The sequence below is a fragment of the Anopheles marshallii genome, chromosome 3 (assembly GCF_943734725.1).
Source record: "Anopheles marshallii chromosome 3, idAnoMarsDA_429_01, whole genome shotgun sequence".
NCBI classification, from domain to species: domain Eukaryota; kingdom Metazoa; phylum Arthropoda; class Insecta; order Diptera; family Culicidae; genus Anopheles; species Anopheles marshallii.
The window spans coordinates 80178600-80196883 of NC_071327.1; the positions used below are offsets into that span (position 1 = coordinate 80178600).

Consider the following 18284-nt stretch of genomic DNA (forward strand, 5'->3'; position numbering starts at 1 on the left):
CTTCTGTGTCCGGCTCTTATCGACACAATGAATGTCACATAAAACGCTTCATTGGTTCACGAACCCGAAGAAACGCCCGCGTGCAAGGCAGCAGCAGCATCCTCGTACCGATACATTGTATCGCCTCTGACCGGGTCGAATGGTAAGATAAAACATTGAAGCTAGTGGGCGGCAAGGGACTCACCTGGAACGTCCAGAAGACGGCGAACCGGATCACATTGCGCCGATTGTCCTCGAACTGCTTGTCGCGTCCGATTTTCACGATCCGATACAGCAGATAGCCGGATAGTCTGGCTCCCCAGAGGCACACGAACACCGTCACCATCAGCTGCCGGCTGTCGTAGGGCTACAAAGTAAGAAACGGAAAGAAGCAAAACAGGACATTCGAGAAGCATTAGTAACACACCAATGGAAGAAACGATTCGGCAAAGAATGGGAATGGTTTCACTGGTAGGGGATTTCACTCTGCCACCGGATGCAAAGATTTAATGAACTGGACAGGCTGCAGTCGCTAAAGTTAATGGGTGGGTAAAAGAATCTGGAATGAATCACTTCCCTTCACATGCACACAAACAGGAACGGATAAACGAGAAGATTTTTCTCAGCGCACCGAACGAGACGGAACGTCTAACTGTGTCCCATTAGTAATTTCCTTCCGTTTCGGAAATATCAGCACAAAACCGAACCTCGCTGAAGCTCCGCACGGTTAAACATCCGACCGATACTGTGTTTAATAAAGTCATCATTTTCGGACAGGAGCTTATCAGACAAGCTAGATCAGCTAGAAGAAAATGAATAAAAATGGCTCATAACCGTACCGTGTGACGATGGATGATAAAATCGGTAACCAATCGATAGAATATTTTACGACTTGTGATCCACGCAGTACGGTTACCGACCAAACTGAGATAACGAAGCTTCCGACACTATTCTCGAGTATCAGGGAAAAAAAGCTATTCTGTGCTGCATTTTCCATTGAATGGATTTTTTGTGTATACACAGGACAGCAAAAAGCTTTAGTACACATTTATGGTAATCGATGGTAAAATATTAGTCTAGCACTTTTGCAAAGTCTCCTTGGAAATGTTTATGTACGAGAGTGAAAAAACACGTACCAAGGGCCGTCGGAATAAATAACAAGCCACAGGAAAGGATATGAGGATGTCTTAAATTCGATTTAAAACGATTCCCACTGTCCATGATGCATTCATCTTTCGGAATGGCTTCCGACAGCACACGTTACAAACAACCACGATAATTCTTCGAACTGAATGTACTATGCTTAAAAAAAACCCATAAATATTACGGTGATTCGATACCGCTCCAAGGATCGAAGTACAATCTCTTATAAATTGTTCTAATATGATAATCAACTGCTATGCACTATTCAGGAAAGGTAATGATTTAATTAAGTGATTTTGCTATGCAATTTGCCTACAATTAGGCGTATTATTTTTATTTGCAATGGAGATATAATTGAAAACACAACCAAACTTTTCGATCCAACAGATAATAGGTGATGATCGATAAGAATTGTTTTCGAGCAAAGTTTTCATGCAATTCACAATATCGCACGATTATTTTGTTCCTCTTTTGCACTATCGCTTTCATTTGTGCGTCTCATACCAACCCGCATTCAACAAGCAATTGAACACTTGAGCCATGTTTTTTTCGCTTGCTGGTAAGTGCATTAGTCAACAGTACTGTACCCGTGCTTTCGGAGCACTTGTACAGTAGCTTCGCTGTTTTCCGGCTACGGACAAGAAACTTTAATTTGGAAAACTTTTTCCATGAAACTAGTTTTCATTTTCTGCTCATGGTTGTGAGGTTCTTAGATCATCTGCTCGTATCCAAAAAACACACAAGCAGAAGCTTATTTGTGAGCTCGAAAAGAACCGACAGACACCGGTGTGGTGCTTACCAAACAATGGGAAACTTATTCTCAACTGTCCGGTTCTTGGGCAAGCACTCGTTAGAGTATTCACACCGGGACTTCTTTTGTTTGTTGCACTGGTTTTCTAAGCTCTTTTCTAGTCGACAGCAATTTACGAGTGGTGAGTAAGTTCTTTTCGCTTATACGTTGTAATGTTTCTAAGCTTTGCCTACTTTGTCATCTCCAATCAGTTATGGATTCAAATATGTAAAAATAGGTCATTATACATTTATATTTATATAAGAATATTTATATTTTTCAAATCTGCAATGTAATACAGAAAGTTCGCTAGTCAAATGAAAACATATCGATAAACGGCAGACAAATTGATATTTCATGCAAATGGCATCTCATTGAAAAACGCCTACATGTATGCAACCACTAGACATAAAGGGCAACTGTGTCCACAGCAATTAATTATTCACGAATGCTAATTAATTAAACCTAACATTTCCAGTCCTTTTTATGTTCTATTACATGGGTTGAGATTGTGCTTTCGCTCCGTAAAAATGGTTTTAATATTTAATTATGATGAATTAATTAGCTATTTTTAAAATTGCTTAGCTTTTTTATTAATGTAATTCCATTATGTTGGCACGACCCTATTGATAAAAGTTAACTCTGATGGTAATGAAGATAGCATTGAATCAAGCATAGCTTATTCAGTGCTTTAGTTGCTGATTGAAATTCTGTATCGAAACGGTTCTTCCCTTACGCTCGTTTGACTCGTACGTGAGTTGACTTAATTAATCCATTCAAAAGTCGATCACTAATCCGGTGAACCGAAGCGGCTAAAAGCCGGAAGTTAGGAATTGTCATCCAAAGCGGAAGGAAACTCAACCAGCTGTAACAGGTCATTAAACGTTGGCGTAAGATAAATCGAACCTTTACAAGCATCGCATGCACTTCGTTCGATCGTTCGTGTACGTGACCGAAGGGCCACTCGGACCAAAGGAACGCTTTTGCCAAGGATAAAGAAAGTGCCCGGAAAGGACTCTCGGTTCAATCCGACAAAAAAGCAACCAGATTTGATTATTCGCTGCCTTCTGTTTCAAAACCATTCCTACAATGCCCTGATTAGTGGGCAACGATCCACATCTACTGCCATACTTTTCGCCCACAAATGTCCTCTATTTGCATGGCAATCGTTCAACGAACACGAAATGGTACCTGGCCACCGGAAGGAGTTTGTTTTGAAGTTGTTTTTCGGTAGCACGCTAAGAAGCCGGAGGGGCTCTTATTTCCTCCAAAAATGAACACACGAAGCAGACGGCGACCCTTGCTGTCGAGTCGTGAACCCAGACCTGCTGAGTCGTTCGTCAAACAAACAAACGATTCAAAGCACCTGTGCTGTGTCCTCCGGGCACTGTTATCTTCTTGCTGTGCTGTGAAGCGATAGTTTCCCGGCTGAAAACACGAGACACGGACGTGAGTGATGCTTGCCCTCGTCGGGCCCTCACGGGACTTGGCCAACCCCGCGAAAACTTTCTATTGACACGAACTGGGTGGATTTCTGCTTTCTTCAGACAGCCGGGAAGTTGTCTGATTGTATTCGGAGCACATCGTCCCCACTGTTTGGCGCTGTCTGTTTGTCTCATCTGTTGCGCCGGAATCAGTGACTGCGACGGACAGGGTTGCTGGGGGTGCCATTCTTCCTTCCTTCCATTCTTCCATTCAGGAGCTTCCTGAATTTCTCGTGTAGCGTACCCCGTGCCGTTGGGAAATGGTTTGCTGGAACGCTAATCAGAATTTGAATGCAACACCATTTCCGTTTGCACCAGCCGTCGAAAGTTGTCGAGTTGAGCCGTCGCTGTACGAGTGAGCAATGAAGTTTGCTTCATTATAAAATGATAGACAAATGCAAATTTTATGCCGTATCAGGGTTCGGTAGTTTGAAATTCCGGTAGTCAACGGTAAGCATGGATGGTACCGTGCGATAAAGTGTAAATTTAATTTGAACTATCAACTGTACTTCTACTATCACGCATGCCTTATTGCATATTTTGCTTAGAAAAGTATCAACAAGAAAGGATTGATTGTGCTTTTTTGTGTAAACACAATGTGTTAATGAGTGATAAGTTTGATAGAAACCGCATTTGGTAGTCCTATGACTTGTCATAAGAAACATACTCCTTGCTCCAAATAACTTCAATCGATTTAACAAAGCATATACCGCGATTGACAAATCGCCTATATTTATGCAATTCGTAAAGCAAAAGCATCCATTTTGGTATTTTATCTAATTTGATTGGCTGTCGGAAGTAATTTTATAGCATATGTATGTAGCTCGTTTACACCAGACTGAGTGAAATAGTCTAAAGATTCAAGTCTTTCTTTCCCGTACAGTGGTATCAACTATCTGCCAAAAGGTTAAAGCAAAGCTGTTCACTTTCACTTTCATTTTGTGCAACACTTGGAGGTGCAGGTGTCAGTCGGTATGAATGGTATATTGAAAACATTTGTTCAATTATGTGGCCACTATATACTAACGATGTAGGACGAAAGAAGATAACTCAAGCTATCTTATTACGGTTCAAAAAGGATCCGTTTAGCTGCTTGTTTATCATACTGGGTAGGCACACGCAAGCGTCCTTTCTTGACGTACGCAACATCAGGAAGGTCGTTACGTTCCACCCCAACCAGAGCACGCTCATGAGAATGGACATGAGAGGGCGTAAGCAAGCGTCAGTGTTATTTACCTTTTACCTGCAGCGTAGATAAAGGACAGCTCTGCCCACATCTCAACGGCAAACAATATTGGGAAGTACAGTAAACCCCGGGTGTCCCAGCAACACTCAACCACAACCTTCATCCTAGCTAGTGTAACCACCAAAACCACGCAGACTTACGTCAGATTATGGGATTGAAGGAAGCCAAAATTTCATAACTACACGCTACCATCTTACCTATCCGGCACCTTCGTCCACCGTCAGCGCCACTGCACTAACCAACTATCAAACAATAACGATAAGAGGTTCCTTCTGCTGCTGCTGCTGGTGAGCCGTACAAAAAAATAAAAGCGAAACCAACTGATGGTGAATGCGTGTAAACGAAAGCCCTTTTTGCAGAATAACCCTTACGGGTGGAGATTTTGCTCATATTAACAAACAACAAATTTCATACCCAGCACCAAGCCGGCATTCCGCAATGGAGACCTCGGTGTCCTTGGGTAATCCAATAAAATTCCTAACTCATCCTCTTCTGCTACTGCGGCGGTGTAGTATCGTTAACTACCCCAAACACCTTCGCACCTTCACAGACACGAACACCCACGCTGTAAGAACGCATTCAAGCACAAATGAACATCGCGAGTGTTGCGTCCACACGTGGCTGGATGGGTCTGTCCGTGAGCTTGCAGAAAACTACAAAGTGTGGCACACAATTTATCATCACACGAAGCTTGGCAGACGTGTGGTCTGACCATGGGTGTTGTGTTTTATTGGTACCGTGCGAGTTCGGTTGCACTGCTGAAACACACATGAAAATTGAACCTGAGCTTTTGAAGTAAGCAGGCAGCTGGCCAGGGTTCTGCTGCGAAAGGGCGATAGCGCCCAGGATGGAAAACACCGGAGAGGAAATCCACAAAATAAAAAAAAAACAGTAAACTAGTGCCAGTGTATCCATGTTGTTACAGTCGTTTTGCTAGCATCATTCCATCGCCTGGCCCTAATACCAACGAGATTTTCGGATGAAAGGAACCCGGCTTTCAGGGCCTCTTCGTAACACACCCAACCACGACCACACTATGCCACCCCGCGGTTGCAGCATGATTGATGATGAGGCACCGGTACGAGAAGCTACTTGAACACAATCCCTTAAAACCTTTCCCAAACATGTAGTATTGCCCTCTTCCGAGGGTCGACGGGTTTTCTCCCTCAAAAGTACCACCCAAAATCGTTCTCAAGGATATCACGAGCTTGCTGTTCGGAAGCAAACCATTGTACCATTGTTGTGCTGTATTTGGAGCGGTAGGATCACCAACGAGTGCTTGACGAGTGATACGAGACAGTCAGACGTTGCAAAGGAAGGTCACAAAATGAATAGTTAGCGCATTGCAAAAGAGCTGGGACGGGGGGGGAATTGAACCACCGTGCACGGAACTGACGTTTCAGTGTCGAGTAGCAGTTATGGCTGGTTCCTTCCGTTAGCGATGATCCAAGACGACGAAACAAAAAAAGGAGAAGTACGTGAACAGTCTTACATTCGTGAAGCATTCCTTTGACTTTCGTTCATTTCATTTTGCAGGGGTAGAGGTACATTCCTTGGCTGCCCATTTCAAGCCTACATTCGGTGGATGGCCAGGACGTTTCCGTTAATGGTAGCTGAACGTGAATCGGCCGACAGTTCGTCGTTGACATTGCAATAAACCCCGTGTGTAGCATGTTGGCTGCCTACTTCCGTGAATCCGAGAGACGAGACAGAGCACCAAGAAGAGGACGTAAAAGAAACACTTCACCAGGACGAGTATTTCTTTCCTTGTCCTATATTATACCCTTACAACGCGAACAAGTGAGAACAGGCACTAGCGTGAGTAGTGTATTGGGGTCAGCATAAAAGTGCTATGCCAAGTGGTACACGGAGCCGAACCTTCATAAACCGTGCTCCTGGTGTGGGTGAGGTGCTAGAGCGCTTTTAAGCAGCGAACTAGTGGACTTTTGTTTTGCTGGCGAAGTCTGGCGTCTAGCGTCGTACCAGCTCACCAGTGTGAATGTTTATGTGTAGTTTATTTACAGGATGTGCTGCAATTTATACGCCCGCCCTATGACGATGAGTTTTGTCAGTGACCCCGCAAGTCAAATGGTGTCCTCGACGGGTGGACAAGCAATATGAACACTGCTGAATATGTGCACATTCCGGTAGAGGACCTTAAGTTTTTTATGACAATTTTGAATGGTCCCGAAAAGGTGACTTCCGTTGCATTAGAGTCGAAATCCTTGAAAGCTTTTACATTCCATGGACTAAATGAAGAATTTTATGACAATGGATTATGGGTGAGTGTGTTTTTTTGTCATTCTATATTTTACTGATGTATAATGGAAATCATCCTCATACAAAAAGGTTCCAAGGTCTAGAAGTAAAGCTAATTGCATAACTTACGGAGCTTAATTGGTCGCAAATACAAATATACAAAGAGCGCCTAAAAGTATGCAATAAACGTGACAAAGTGCTTTAAAACTCACCATGATACACTTATTTGTAACGAAAGTGAAGTAACCATGTAAGAAGGATGTGCTATACCGTTCCTTACGGTCCGGTTTTCCGTATCGTACCCAAACAAAAGCAAATCGAAACAAACGGTCCATTACGATAATTTGAAGGCGGTTATTTACCTTCCTTTTTTCATCTACGTATCAAGAATGTTTTTTTTCTAACTTGAGAATTGCTTGCTGCATCTCCTAAGGTAAATGTGGAAGCACGAAGGCACAAAATCAATCTATATCGAATGGTTGTAATATTTATAGCAATTTTCTTACGATGCATTACAAGGCACAGCTCAGCTATTACTGTTACAACATCTTTCCGATGTGTAGTGCGCTTCATGTCTGAAGCTTTCCACTCGTACATTACGGACGGTCGCAAAAGACGACGACGAAACTCGGTACACTTCAGCGTACACCTACATGCCTCCCCGGTTGAAACACCTTTCGCACCGGACGTAGCAACCGACCTGAAAGCCGTTCTGCCCTATTCCGGCTTCTCATGCAACAGAGTTTACCATTTCCATCGCGTTTCACACGGCGACCGTGTAGAACGCGAACGTGACTGACATATCGATACGGAAGTCTCACGAAACAAGGCCACCACCACCACCCGGATTCGTGTCTTCAGTTCTAGGCACTTTACGCCAATTCGGTAGTGTGCGAGGGATTGGATTGGATGTGGCCGGTGTTGGTGGTAGTAATAATGGCAGCCCATACACACATATTTCTTTTTTGGTGTCAGTTTAAAGGACCCTCCATAGAAGTGGCTGTGGAGTGGGCAGTAGCTCAATGAGAAATGTCTCAATTCGAAAATGTGAAAATCGTTAATGTGCTTTGCTATTTCGGAATTTCCCCTGTGAAAATAACTTTTGATATTGCCTTTTTAGTTCGTTTGTAGTCGATTGAAAATCTGTCCCTTTTGCGCCCTTTCGGTCCGAAAGGGTTTCGGAAGTCATGCGGGCCATGAATATTCTGCACAATGAATTCGTGTATACGATTACGTTTGAAGTTATGTTTATCTGAATTAGCTTGGGATAGGACCGACCACGAGAAAATGTCGCTAGACATGAATTTGTAATGCATTGAAACAGAGCGGTGAGACTGTGACCATCGAGACCTTAAACCCAAGAGGGTAAATTGTGGGTAAAAATAGCTTGTTTGAAGTTGCAAAAGGAATTTCATAATTTAATCGCTTTTTTTGGACATGAATATCAAATGTTTGGCATGTTGCTTTATGATAGTTTGACACAGTACTGTAGCAATAACAATATCCGTATACCATATATGCACAACTTATCTCGTTTTAATGCACTTCTAGTAGAGTTGGTCTAAAATGCGAATTTTAACACATCTTTATCACTCTACTCACCTTTCAACGGACGTTTTAATAGTGCGCGTGCTTTTTCAACTTGTCGCTCGCAACACGTTCCCCTACCGGCCACCCGAAATGCCATTTCGTTTCAACAATCCGCTGGATCTATTTCCCAATTTCCCAACAACACGTACCGATGTGACGACGTGACGAAAGCATTTTCCTAATGACATTCCGCACCAAATGCCGATCGGATGCCGAGTTCCGAAAACAGAAAGTTAATACACACACACACGCGCACATAAAAAAGAAGGAGTTAGAGGAAAGGAGTCTTGTGTAAACGACTTCCCAATACATCCAAGTGTTTACGACCCCCGCGGGTTGACAGGGAACGAATATTGACAATTCATTTATTTTTAGACTTTCCTTACGCTTCTTTGGTTAGGAAGATGGGAACTAGCAAAACAGCGCCCTATCTAACGACGTGACCATCGTGGAACCACGATCTTACCCGACATCAAATACTTCCTCTCGATGACAATTGACGAGCCTTTGCAACCGAAACCATTAATGGAATGGATTTGACGAGTCGCATGAACTGAGACGTAAATGTGATTGGTGAAATTCTTGAAACTGTTGTGCAAATGAGTTCGGCACGAACTGGAGGCGCCAAACTCTGGCCCACATTGTTTTGAAAGCTTTTCGAGAACGAGTTTGTTCGTTTCGGTGGGAAAAGGAGCTGAACAAGTGGCGGTAATAATTTAAGTTTGTAAATAACTGCCGGGATTGAAAGGGAAGCGATTTCGTCCGGAGAAACTCTATCTAAGTTATGTATCTCGCTCTAAGTCTCCAAAGCAGTATTTCAAGGCTGTACCTCCGTTACTATGAAAACTTTGTAATGCGAATTGCATACTTTAGGGCGCCCTATTGACAAAGATAAAAATGTAAAAAATGGGTAGTTTTTATTGAGTTTTAAACTCTATCTTAAATTGTTTAAAACTATACTTTCATCTGCTGTAAGTCAAATCAAGCTATTGGGTTCAAAAGAGATGTCTAAATTTTAATTAAAAACTGGTTAAAAAAGAAACAACGCATCGAGCTCATTCTGTTGCAGATACAATATGCTACACGTTTCACAGAGACGCAAACATAAATCCTTTAAACGTATCGCCGCGCACTCTTTTTCTTCGAACATCATTACACTCATTGCCATTAAGTAACGCTTCGACCACGCTGTTGCCCATCCCGCTACCCAGAACCAAGGCAATGGATCGAGTGCGCACCGTTTACTTGCTTCGAACTTTATCGATTTAAAAGGATCTACTCGTCAGCCATCCAACTGTGGTGCGGCCACCCGGCAAACTTTCCAACAGGCCGCCCACCGTCACACGAGCATACGTTCCGAAAATAAACCGATCCTTTGGGGGCTGATTCCTCCTCCCAGATGGTTTTTGACTGCATTGCAGATGATTCGCACAGCTGCCGGGAGCTGGCACGGTAAACGGTGAGAAAAACGGTGAGCTTCAGTTTTGGAGATTGTAAAGCCATACCGGCCATGGTGTTGTTGTGCGATTTTGACTCCCACCCACACAATGCCACCCCTGCTCATGCGGGATGAAGTTCTTGAGCGTACGCTTCCCCTCCCGGTAACCTTCCGCATGCTGAAACACAAATTTCATTTAACGCTCGTTTTTCCTTACCCTTTGAACGGGCGTTTCTCCGAACGTGGAAGGTAAGTTGTGGAACGATGCACACACAGTTTCCACTCGTTGGGCCACTCGAACGGGCTAGTCCGACCGGGCGTTGTGACCCATACCAGTGAGGGCATTAAATACTTTTCGCCGTGTGAGTTTGACGGGAGAGTTACGAGAAAAGCTAGCACGGCGAAGATGGGTAGCAGGATGTGCAACATTTTCCAAGGCCGCTTTCGAGTGCTTCGGCAAAGCTCGTACGGCAAAGTGTGGAGATAGGATTTAGCTACGGAACAGCCGAGGCTTCTTCTACGATGGCGAAACTACACAAACACCTGTTTTTAATTTAGTTACAAACTGTCTGTACAATGACATGGTCATTGCTATTAGATGGTTCTCTATCCTCATGAAGTCTTGCACTGCTGCATACAGTTTTAAAAATTTAAGATAACAAGATTGGATTTAAAAAGAGGAGATTAAATTGTAACATGCAATAAAAAGCGGATTTGATTACGTTTTGTAATAAAGCAAACGCCATATTTTCTAAGTGAAAATTTAATGCTTGCTCATCGTTAATGAAACCGTTCCAGCTTTTTAATCAACCCTGACCAAGCTCTGTAGGGGTGCAAACGAAGAGAGAAAAAAGACAACCCCAAAACTACCCTAAGTAACCTTCAATTGAAATGGTCTTCCCTGGAATAATCTCCCCCTTCACCCAAAAAAAAAAACAACAACGGTCCCCCTTTTTATTTCCCGCCTAAAAGACGCCAAAAAGACATCACCAAACAACAAGCCGGAAGTGTTCGTCTTTGCGCGGGCACGAGAACAATAAAAAGCAACTCCCAAAAACCTAAAGCTAAACGGCTCGTTCGGGCCTCTCATGCACACATTTCCGAGGGAGTTTTGGGTGTTTGACCCAAATCGGTATCTTTCGCCGACCAACCACTCCCCCTCAACCTCTCCTCCTATTGGGAAGCGCTCCCACCGTTTTTATTATTGTTGTTGCTGTGCGCTTCTTGGTCGAATAGTGCGTCGTATTGCCAACATTTTCACGGCAACAAACCTACACGCCCCAGAAGAAAAAAGAAACACAGTGGATAAATAGTTTCCTGAGCAACCGGAACCCAACCTCCCAAAAAAAAAAAACCCGGAACGGATGAAACCGTGGGAGCTTCACGTTTCACACAATCGCACAAACTTTTCACCATTTTTAGTACACTTTCCCTAGCTTGTGTCCCTTCCTGCTGCGGCCGTGTTTAGCCGCGCTAGACCCGCTGGTGTATTCAATTTTTTTGGCCTAATCTCATGAATTATTCAAACGCTTTTATTTGGTCGGTGATTCCGAGTGAGCGAAAATCAAGAAGCGTTTCGCGCTGCGGTTTCATTCAAGGCGAACCATTTCCTTTTACCCCTTGACGCTCGCTTGTGTGATGGGAGGATGGTTTTCGCTTTTTTTGTTTTGTGTTTACCACCCCACTCGGTTTGCAGCGTTTGGTATCTTCTTCGGCCGTGCCACATGAAACAACGACGCAGTACGAGGTCAAATGGAGCAAAAGGACACATGTGTGTGCAAGGCGTATCCGTACTCCGCAGAGTTGCAGCAACCAACACCGTGAGAAACCAAGCACAAACAGTGGAGTCCCATTCTTATCTCGCTTCTGGTCGCACCATCTGCCAGAATAAAAGGAGTTTTACGAACACACGACGGACACCACTGAAAAATGCTTAACACTGCCACTGATACTGGATACGAGCACGCGCCACAAAAGGACATCGTGACAATGTAAATTGGATCTAGTGGCGATTTATGCTACCCAAATTTGTCTTCATTCCATTTGGGCTTCTTCCATTTCGGGTGGAAAGTTGTTTTCGTCCTAATCTGCCCGTGGCCAGTAGTTTGCAGACTCCCGCACGGTCGGTAACTAACCTTTATGGTTGGTTTGCATACAAGAACACCATAGACAACATCTAACCTTGTTGTGGGCTCAATTTTTAACCACAATCCCAGTGGAATTCGTATGACCAGTTGCATAAAACAACAAGAACTCATACTATTTGCAATAACTTAATAAGGTAATTTTGGTGTGTAAATTGTGTTATTGTAAATCCTTTTATCAACAAATACGCCTTGCATTATGCAACTCGCAAAACATTGCCCCATAAGTTATGCAATACGCCTAGCAAATTTAGTCGTTTCAAATGCTCTCAGAATCGGTTGAAAGCAACAACGATGCAAAATGTTTGTCTCAGAAGAGGCTAGCAACACCGAAGAGAAATTATACCAAAAACCGTAATTTGTTCCCCTTTTTCCATTCCTTCACTATTCTTTTGTTGCACCATTCAGGCTGCTCTGGTAGTGTCTCAAATTTAACCACACCTTGGCCACAACTACGCCTCTTCGGTGCAAATAAAGGCTTCTATTGTTCGCTGGTCTGTGCCCGGGTACGTTCGGCTTTTGCATTATTTATCTGTGCATTCGCCATTCGCTAGAGAATGGTGAGAAAATTCATTACCTTGTGCTACTGCAGTACGAAATGAAAATGATTTTTGGCTTTGTTGTTTGGTGTGAATCTTACACTATTTGTGTCTGTGAGTGTATGTGACCAGGGAAATGTTGCAGAACCAAGAGCAGCAACTTCAAACGGTTTGTATCCCAGAAATAATGAGAAAAAAGGTAGGATAGGTAAAATGGAAGCTTTTTTCTTTGCTCGGAACATTATGCTTCAACTGCTTGGCGAGGCTTTGTGTGAGGCGAAAAGTACAGACAAGTGCTGTCACAATCACAATTTATACGCTGGTGAACTTATTTTACGAGATAATGCGAGACCAAGAGTAGATTTATTATTGGGAAATTAAATTTATATACCTTTTTAAGTTCAAAATAAAGATTTAATATAACATGTGAAGTAATAAAACTAATAACATTATATACTTTAAACTCCTTTACTAATATTAATACTACTAAATATAATAAATATGAAAATATTCTTTTTATACCATATGCAATGAAGGTATTGTAAGCACATCAAAAGATTTCGTAGAATTAAACTAAAATTTACTCGTAATTAATTTCTATTACAGAAAATTCCGAAAACCCATAAAAAGATACAGCTTGTCCATTTGAAATTGATTAAATAATAAAAAAAATATCTCTAACCATAGCACGGTAAACTAAAACCATCCATTATGAACCCATTTCAGCGACCCATTACAATCGCTAACGCTTCCTTCCTGTGCATCGGAAATATCGCAAACCACGCGACACGCGCCGCCTGTTGCATCGCGTACCGCAAACGTACAGATAAACTAATCATAAACTGCACCCAACGCGACACATGCCCTGCGATACGCCGCGCGATAAACGCTGCCTAACCGCGTTATGGTGACACGCTTCATAAAATGCATCGTATGCAGTTGACAACGAAATTGGCTCCCAAATACCCAGCTTGCCGGTGGTGCATGATGCTACCCACCTCCAATCAGGCACCGTTTGGCATCAATCGAGAGGGGGCGTGGGCGTGTGGTCGTAATATTGATTTTTATGCTACTGCTACCGGTACTGTGGTGCACTTTGGTGCAAATTGTGTTTTTTATTACGTCGTGAACCTGCTGGGAATTGCTGAAGTCGACGGAATTGCAAATTGATGCCGTATGTGCACGTGCATTACAGTTTGTATCGGTTGTTATTTGGCATTTCAAAGGGAAAGCTTACTGGTGGAAGTATTATTTGGCTTGATGTACGAGGAGAATCATATCTGCTCAGCATTATTCAAGCAGCTGAATGCAATCTACGTAAGCTATCTTCATTGCAATTTTGGTGTAGAGTGCAGTTGTGATAAAGTTTTGCGCCAGGAAGCAGTTACGCAGTGAGAATATGAATTTCGTATGGTGCAATCGGGTGCTTTACAGCATGAAACTTCCGAAACCATCTAATTTTATGTTAGTGAGAAACCTCAGTAGGAAAACAGACGCACTTTAAAGCATCCTTACAATGTTAAGCAAAGTTAATACCCATAAATTTTGGAAAACTTGTCAACCGTTTAGCTTGAAACGTACGCCACGTGTTATTTGGACATTTTATCAGTACTTTATAAGAGTTTAAGTATTTTTAAGTTCATTTCTTGTTGTTTTATAGGCAAAATTTTGACAATTGTTCAGTCATAAATCACATTTTTCACAAAAAATCTTCCGCTACTGCTCAAGATCCGGCCAGATAGCCGGAGTTTCGCTTGCTGAGATCTGTGTGCTGCGATCTGGAACAGGAGAACCTACTGCAATCTGTCAACAGTCACCAACGGCAACAACGGAGTACCGTAGTATATCCCCAACACTCACCTTCAGCGCACGATCGATCTGTCCGAGAAAGAACGTCAGTAAGGCAATGATGATAAAGTTAACACCGCCGGCAAAATCGGTCAGCTTGTCGAGCTGAAAGATGGCGGCAATCAGGAAGAAGATGATCTGCATCACAACCGTCACGATCGCGCTGATCGCGAAGTGATCCTCGTCCAGTACGTTCACGGCCATCGTGCGGTGGGGAATGGAACACACACACACACGCGCACACTCTTTCACTTGTAACTGTAACACGGTTTCTTCTATCCTTGCTTTTCGCTTGTTTTCACCTTGAACTTGAACTGTAAGCCCCTTGTGAGGCTTCCGTATGGGTTGCACAAATGATTACCGCTCAAACACGAACACTTGCTTGATTCACACTACTCACGACGGGTGTTTCATTTTAAATACACGCTCTGCTACTCTTGCTAATCTACGGGTGTGAACTCACGTGTGATTGATTTTTCTTCTACTTATCTTTCTTCCTGTGTCCCACCAGCACGCGACCCTTGCACCGCGACACACTCGACTATATGGACAGCAACTATTTCGTCCATTTGGCGCGATATTTGCTGGCTGCTGGCCAGCGTTCTGCTTTGGCTGCTGCTGCCTGGGTGAGGGTTTTCACCCCAGGCTAGGCCCACTGTCCACCACTCCCCCAAAACGGTCGAGATGATGGTTTAACGCGAACGGCAATCTATTTATGTCTCACCATCCTCTGCCGGCGACGGAACGGAGGAACACAATATTGGAACGGGAATGGAAAATGCCTCCACCTATCGACCAGCTACCGGAAGGGGCCCGAGGTACTGGGGAAGGACAGTAAGGGGGGATTTTTCCGATTTCCGACTCATTTCGTGCGCTGCCGGCCAAAGACGGCGACGCAATCCGCACGGGTTGCCGTTTGTCGCTTCATCGCTTGATGGAGATGGAGATGTTGATCATCGAAACGGATTGAACGGAGTGCGGCGGAGTTATGTGTTTTGCCTTTTTTTCTCCCCCGCCACGAAACGATTCGATTTGTATTTTCCACAAACAGTGCGCTGAAGCAAAAATTGAACCGAAAAGTTGACTATATTTATCCGCCGTTCGTTTTCTGTGCGACTACGTGTACGTGTACCTACACACAACACGGTCCCGTATGTTCTGCTCAACCTTTCTTCACAGGTTGCCGATGATAAGGTTCATCGTTCTGTTTTTTGTTTGCAAGCTCTGTAAAATGGAGAAACCGAAAAAAAGGAAAATCAATGTTAAGTTCGCAATGTGTGTGTGTGTGTGTGTCTGTTTTTTCCAACCATTTTCCCAGCACCCTTTTCGAACGAGGTTAAAGGAATGGAATTCAGGAATTCAGGCCACCCAATACGGGAGGGAAAAGATGAAAAATATTCCCATAAACTTCATGACCTTCCGTTAAATTTCCACTCGCACTCAGTAAAACAAATTATCACTTGTAGCACACCACTGTACAGTTTTCCACCCTCCCACAGCTGTTTACACCCCGTGTGTCATGGTTTGTCCGAATTTGTAGTGTGATTTGTTCTTATTTTGCACAATCCAATTTTCTCTCAAACGGTCGGCAAAAAAAAGGAATTGCAAATGGTTGGTCTGTTCATTATAGTATTCAAATGAGTATGAGGCCCTCATGTTGGGAAACGAAGCATGTCACCTGTACAACGCGCCTGGGAATGTTTGTCTGAATACATTTTCGATACAATTTAAATTATTTTATTGAAAAAATGATGCTGGAAAATGCAAAGAAATTTATCGGTAATTAACGCTACATGGGAAAATCAATTAAAATCGAATAAACTTTAATAAAAGGGCGATGAAAAAGAGTATATTATTTAACACGTAGAAAAACATTAAAACATAATCCCCAACCGTCATAAAACAGCACGCACTTTACCGATCGCAAATGAAAACAAAACAACAGCTCAAACGAACGACCATGCGCCTCCATTAGACAGACGCTTTTTTGTTCGTTTTTGCTCCTCGTGAAATAATTTATCTCTCAAAAACCCATTCGCTTTCCGCTCGGTTTATATAATCGAGTTAGTTTTAATTATCCTCAGCCGTCTTGCTTCTTCACAGCTTCCCCAATCACAAGCTACGTTTATTAACCATCTTCCAACCAGCGGCCACAGTCCGAAAAAGTGCTGTGCGCGCAAAATGTTTTTGGTTATTAATTTCTACTTCAATATCACCGTCCACCGGTACCCAGCCGTGGTTTTGGTATTCGTTAATTGCCACACCACCCAACCAAACGACCGATTTTATCTCTCCCGTACGCTTCTTACCCCCCCACGAGTGTGGGGTGCCAGCGCCCTCTAGGTGCGAGTTGCAATCAATTTGCTGCAGCAACATGGCACGAACGAAACCGGAAACGGACTAACGGGACACTCTAATTAATCTCCGGTCGGCAGCATATGCTAATGAAGTGGCATTGCAAGCAGCAAATCATTTGCGCACAGCGTTCTGGAACTCATCAAATGATCAGCGGCGTTTGAAGTTGAAGGAGCACCTTACTGCCACGGATGAGGAGGCGTTCGTGTTCGTTCTATCTCTCTGCTTCGGATTTATTATCGCTTTCGGGAAGGGCGAACGCCAAGTTCAAGTTCAAGCACTGTTAATGAAAACGGATCCGAGCTGCTCCTTTTCGGGGACGGCGAAGGGGTTTTTAATTTGAAAAATGAGTTTTCACGAGTTTCCCGACATTGGAAACGAACGCCTTTTAGCGTAGTTGTTCTATGAAATGAACGAAATTATTTCTTTAAACAAATACTCATTAATTATGCAATGATTTTTTTCCAAAGGCATTGAGGCATATTTTACCCAACTTTGTGCACATTTGTAGTAAAGTGAAAGAAATAAAATGTTTACCCATCTTCGAGTGTTTATAAAAACAAAAATACTTATACATCAAGAACTTGCTGCCACTACACTTGAAGTGCGGGAAAATAATAATTACACAAACCCGCTTCATCGTTTGCAGAAAACGGGAAAGCTTGCTTCTGATGTGCCGAAACAGCCCCTTGGGCAACTGGATGGAAAACGGGGACAGTGATTCGGAACGGAAACTAAAACGATACATGAGACAGAATCATCGGACAGAAGCCCCGTTTTGCAAAAAAAAAAGAAGCGCTATGCACATGCAACCTGGGATGCATTCCCAGTAAACGTCGAAAATAAATAAATACCTTCCACACTCGGCCTTGACTCGGTTTCAGTGCGGTGCAGTGTGAGCGCGTGTTTTGCGCCCTGCCTATTTGCCCGGCTATTTACATAGGCCCGACCTCCAGCAGACCAGGAGCAGCTCAAGCTGCACAAAACCTGGCAGGAAATCAAATGTAGTAAGCTGTTGCGCCTGCTTGTTTACCTCGGCTGCTCTCGCTCGGAGTTGTGTTCGCTCTTTCATTCCACTACTATTGCCATTCCCATCGTATCTCTCTGTTACTCTAACACACGCACATTAGTACGGTAGCATCCGCTTGTGGTTTGTGTGAATGTTTGTTTTTACTTTTAAACTAAAATAAAACCATCTTTAAAACGGATTAACCTATTGCAAATAACTGTTATTTTTTTATTTTTATATGCTCTCATACACACATAGTCGGCTATGTGGGGTTTCCGAAGGCAGGAAGTGGAAAAGCAATACAATAACGAAACAATGCCACTACACCCCGGGAATCGAACATCGTTCGCCATCATGCCGTCCAGGACAGGGAATCTTATTTGTTCGTGTATGGATGCTCTCTAATCTACCGTTCGCGATGGGTGGCCTTCGGAAATACGCCCATTTTCGCCTGGCTACT

The 18284-nt window shown here is 43.3% G+C and overlaps 1 protein-coding gene across 1 annotated transcript in view; it reads right to left on the reverse strand.

Moving 5' to 3' along the window:
* Positions 1 to 14664, reverse strand: part of LOC128713366 (uncharacterized) — a 31957-nt gene extending 17293 nt beyond the window's left edge. Inside the window, exons 1-2 of the mRNA XM_053808224.1 lie at positions 14473 to 14664; positions 185 to 346 (exon numbers count right to left, since the gene is read on the reverse strand). Coding sequence (XP_053664199.1) covers positions 185 to 346; positions 14473 to 14664 — 354 coding nt within the window. The remainder of the gene's footprint in view (positions 1 to 184; positions 347 to 14472) is intronic.
* Positions 14665 to 18284: the final 3620 nt, after the last annotated feature.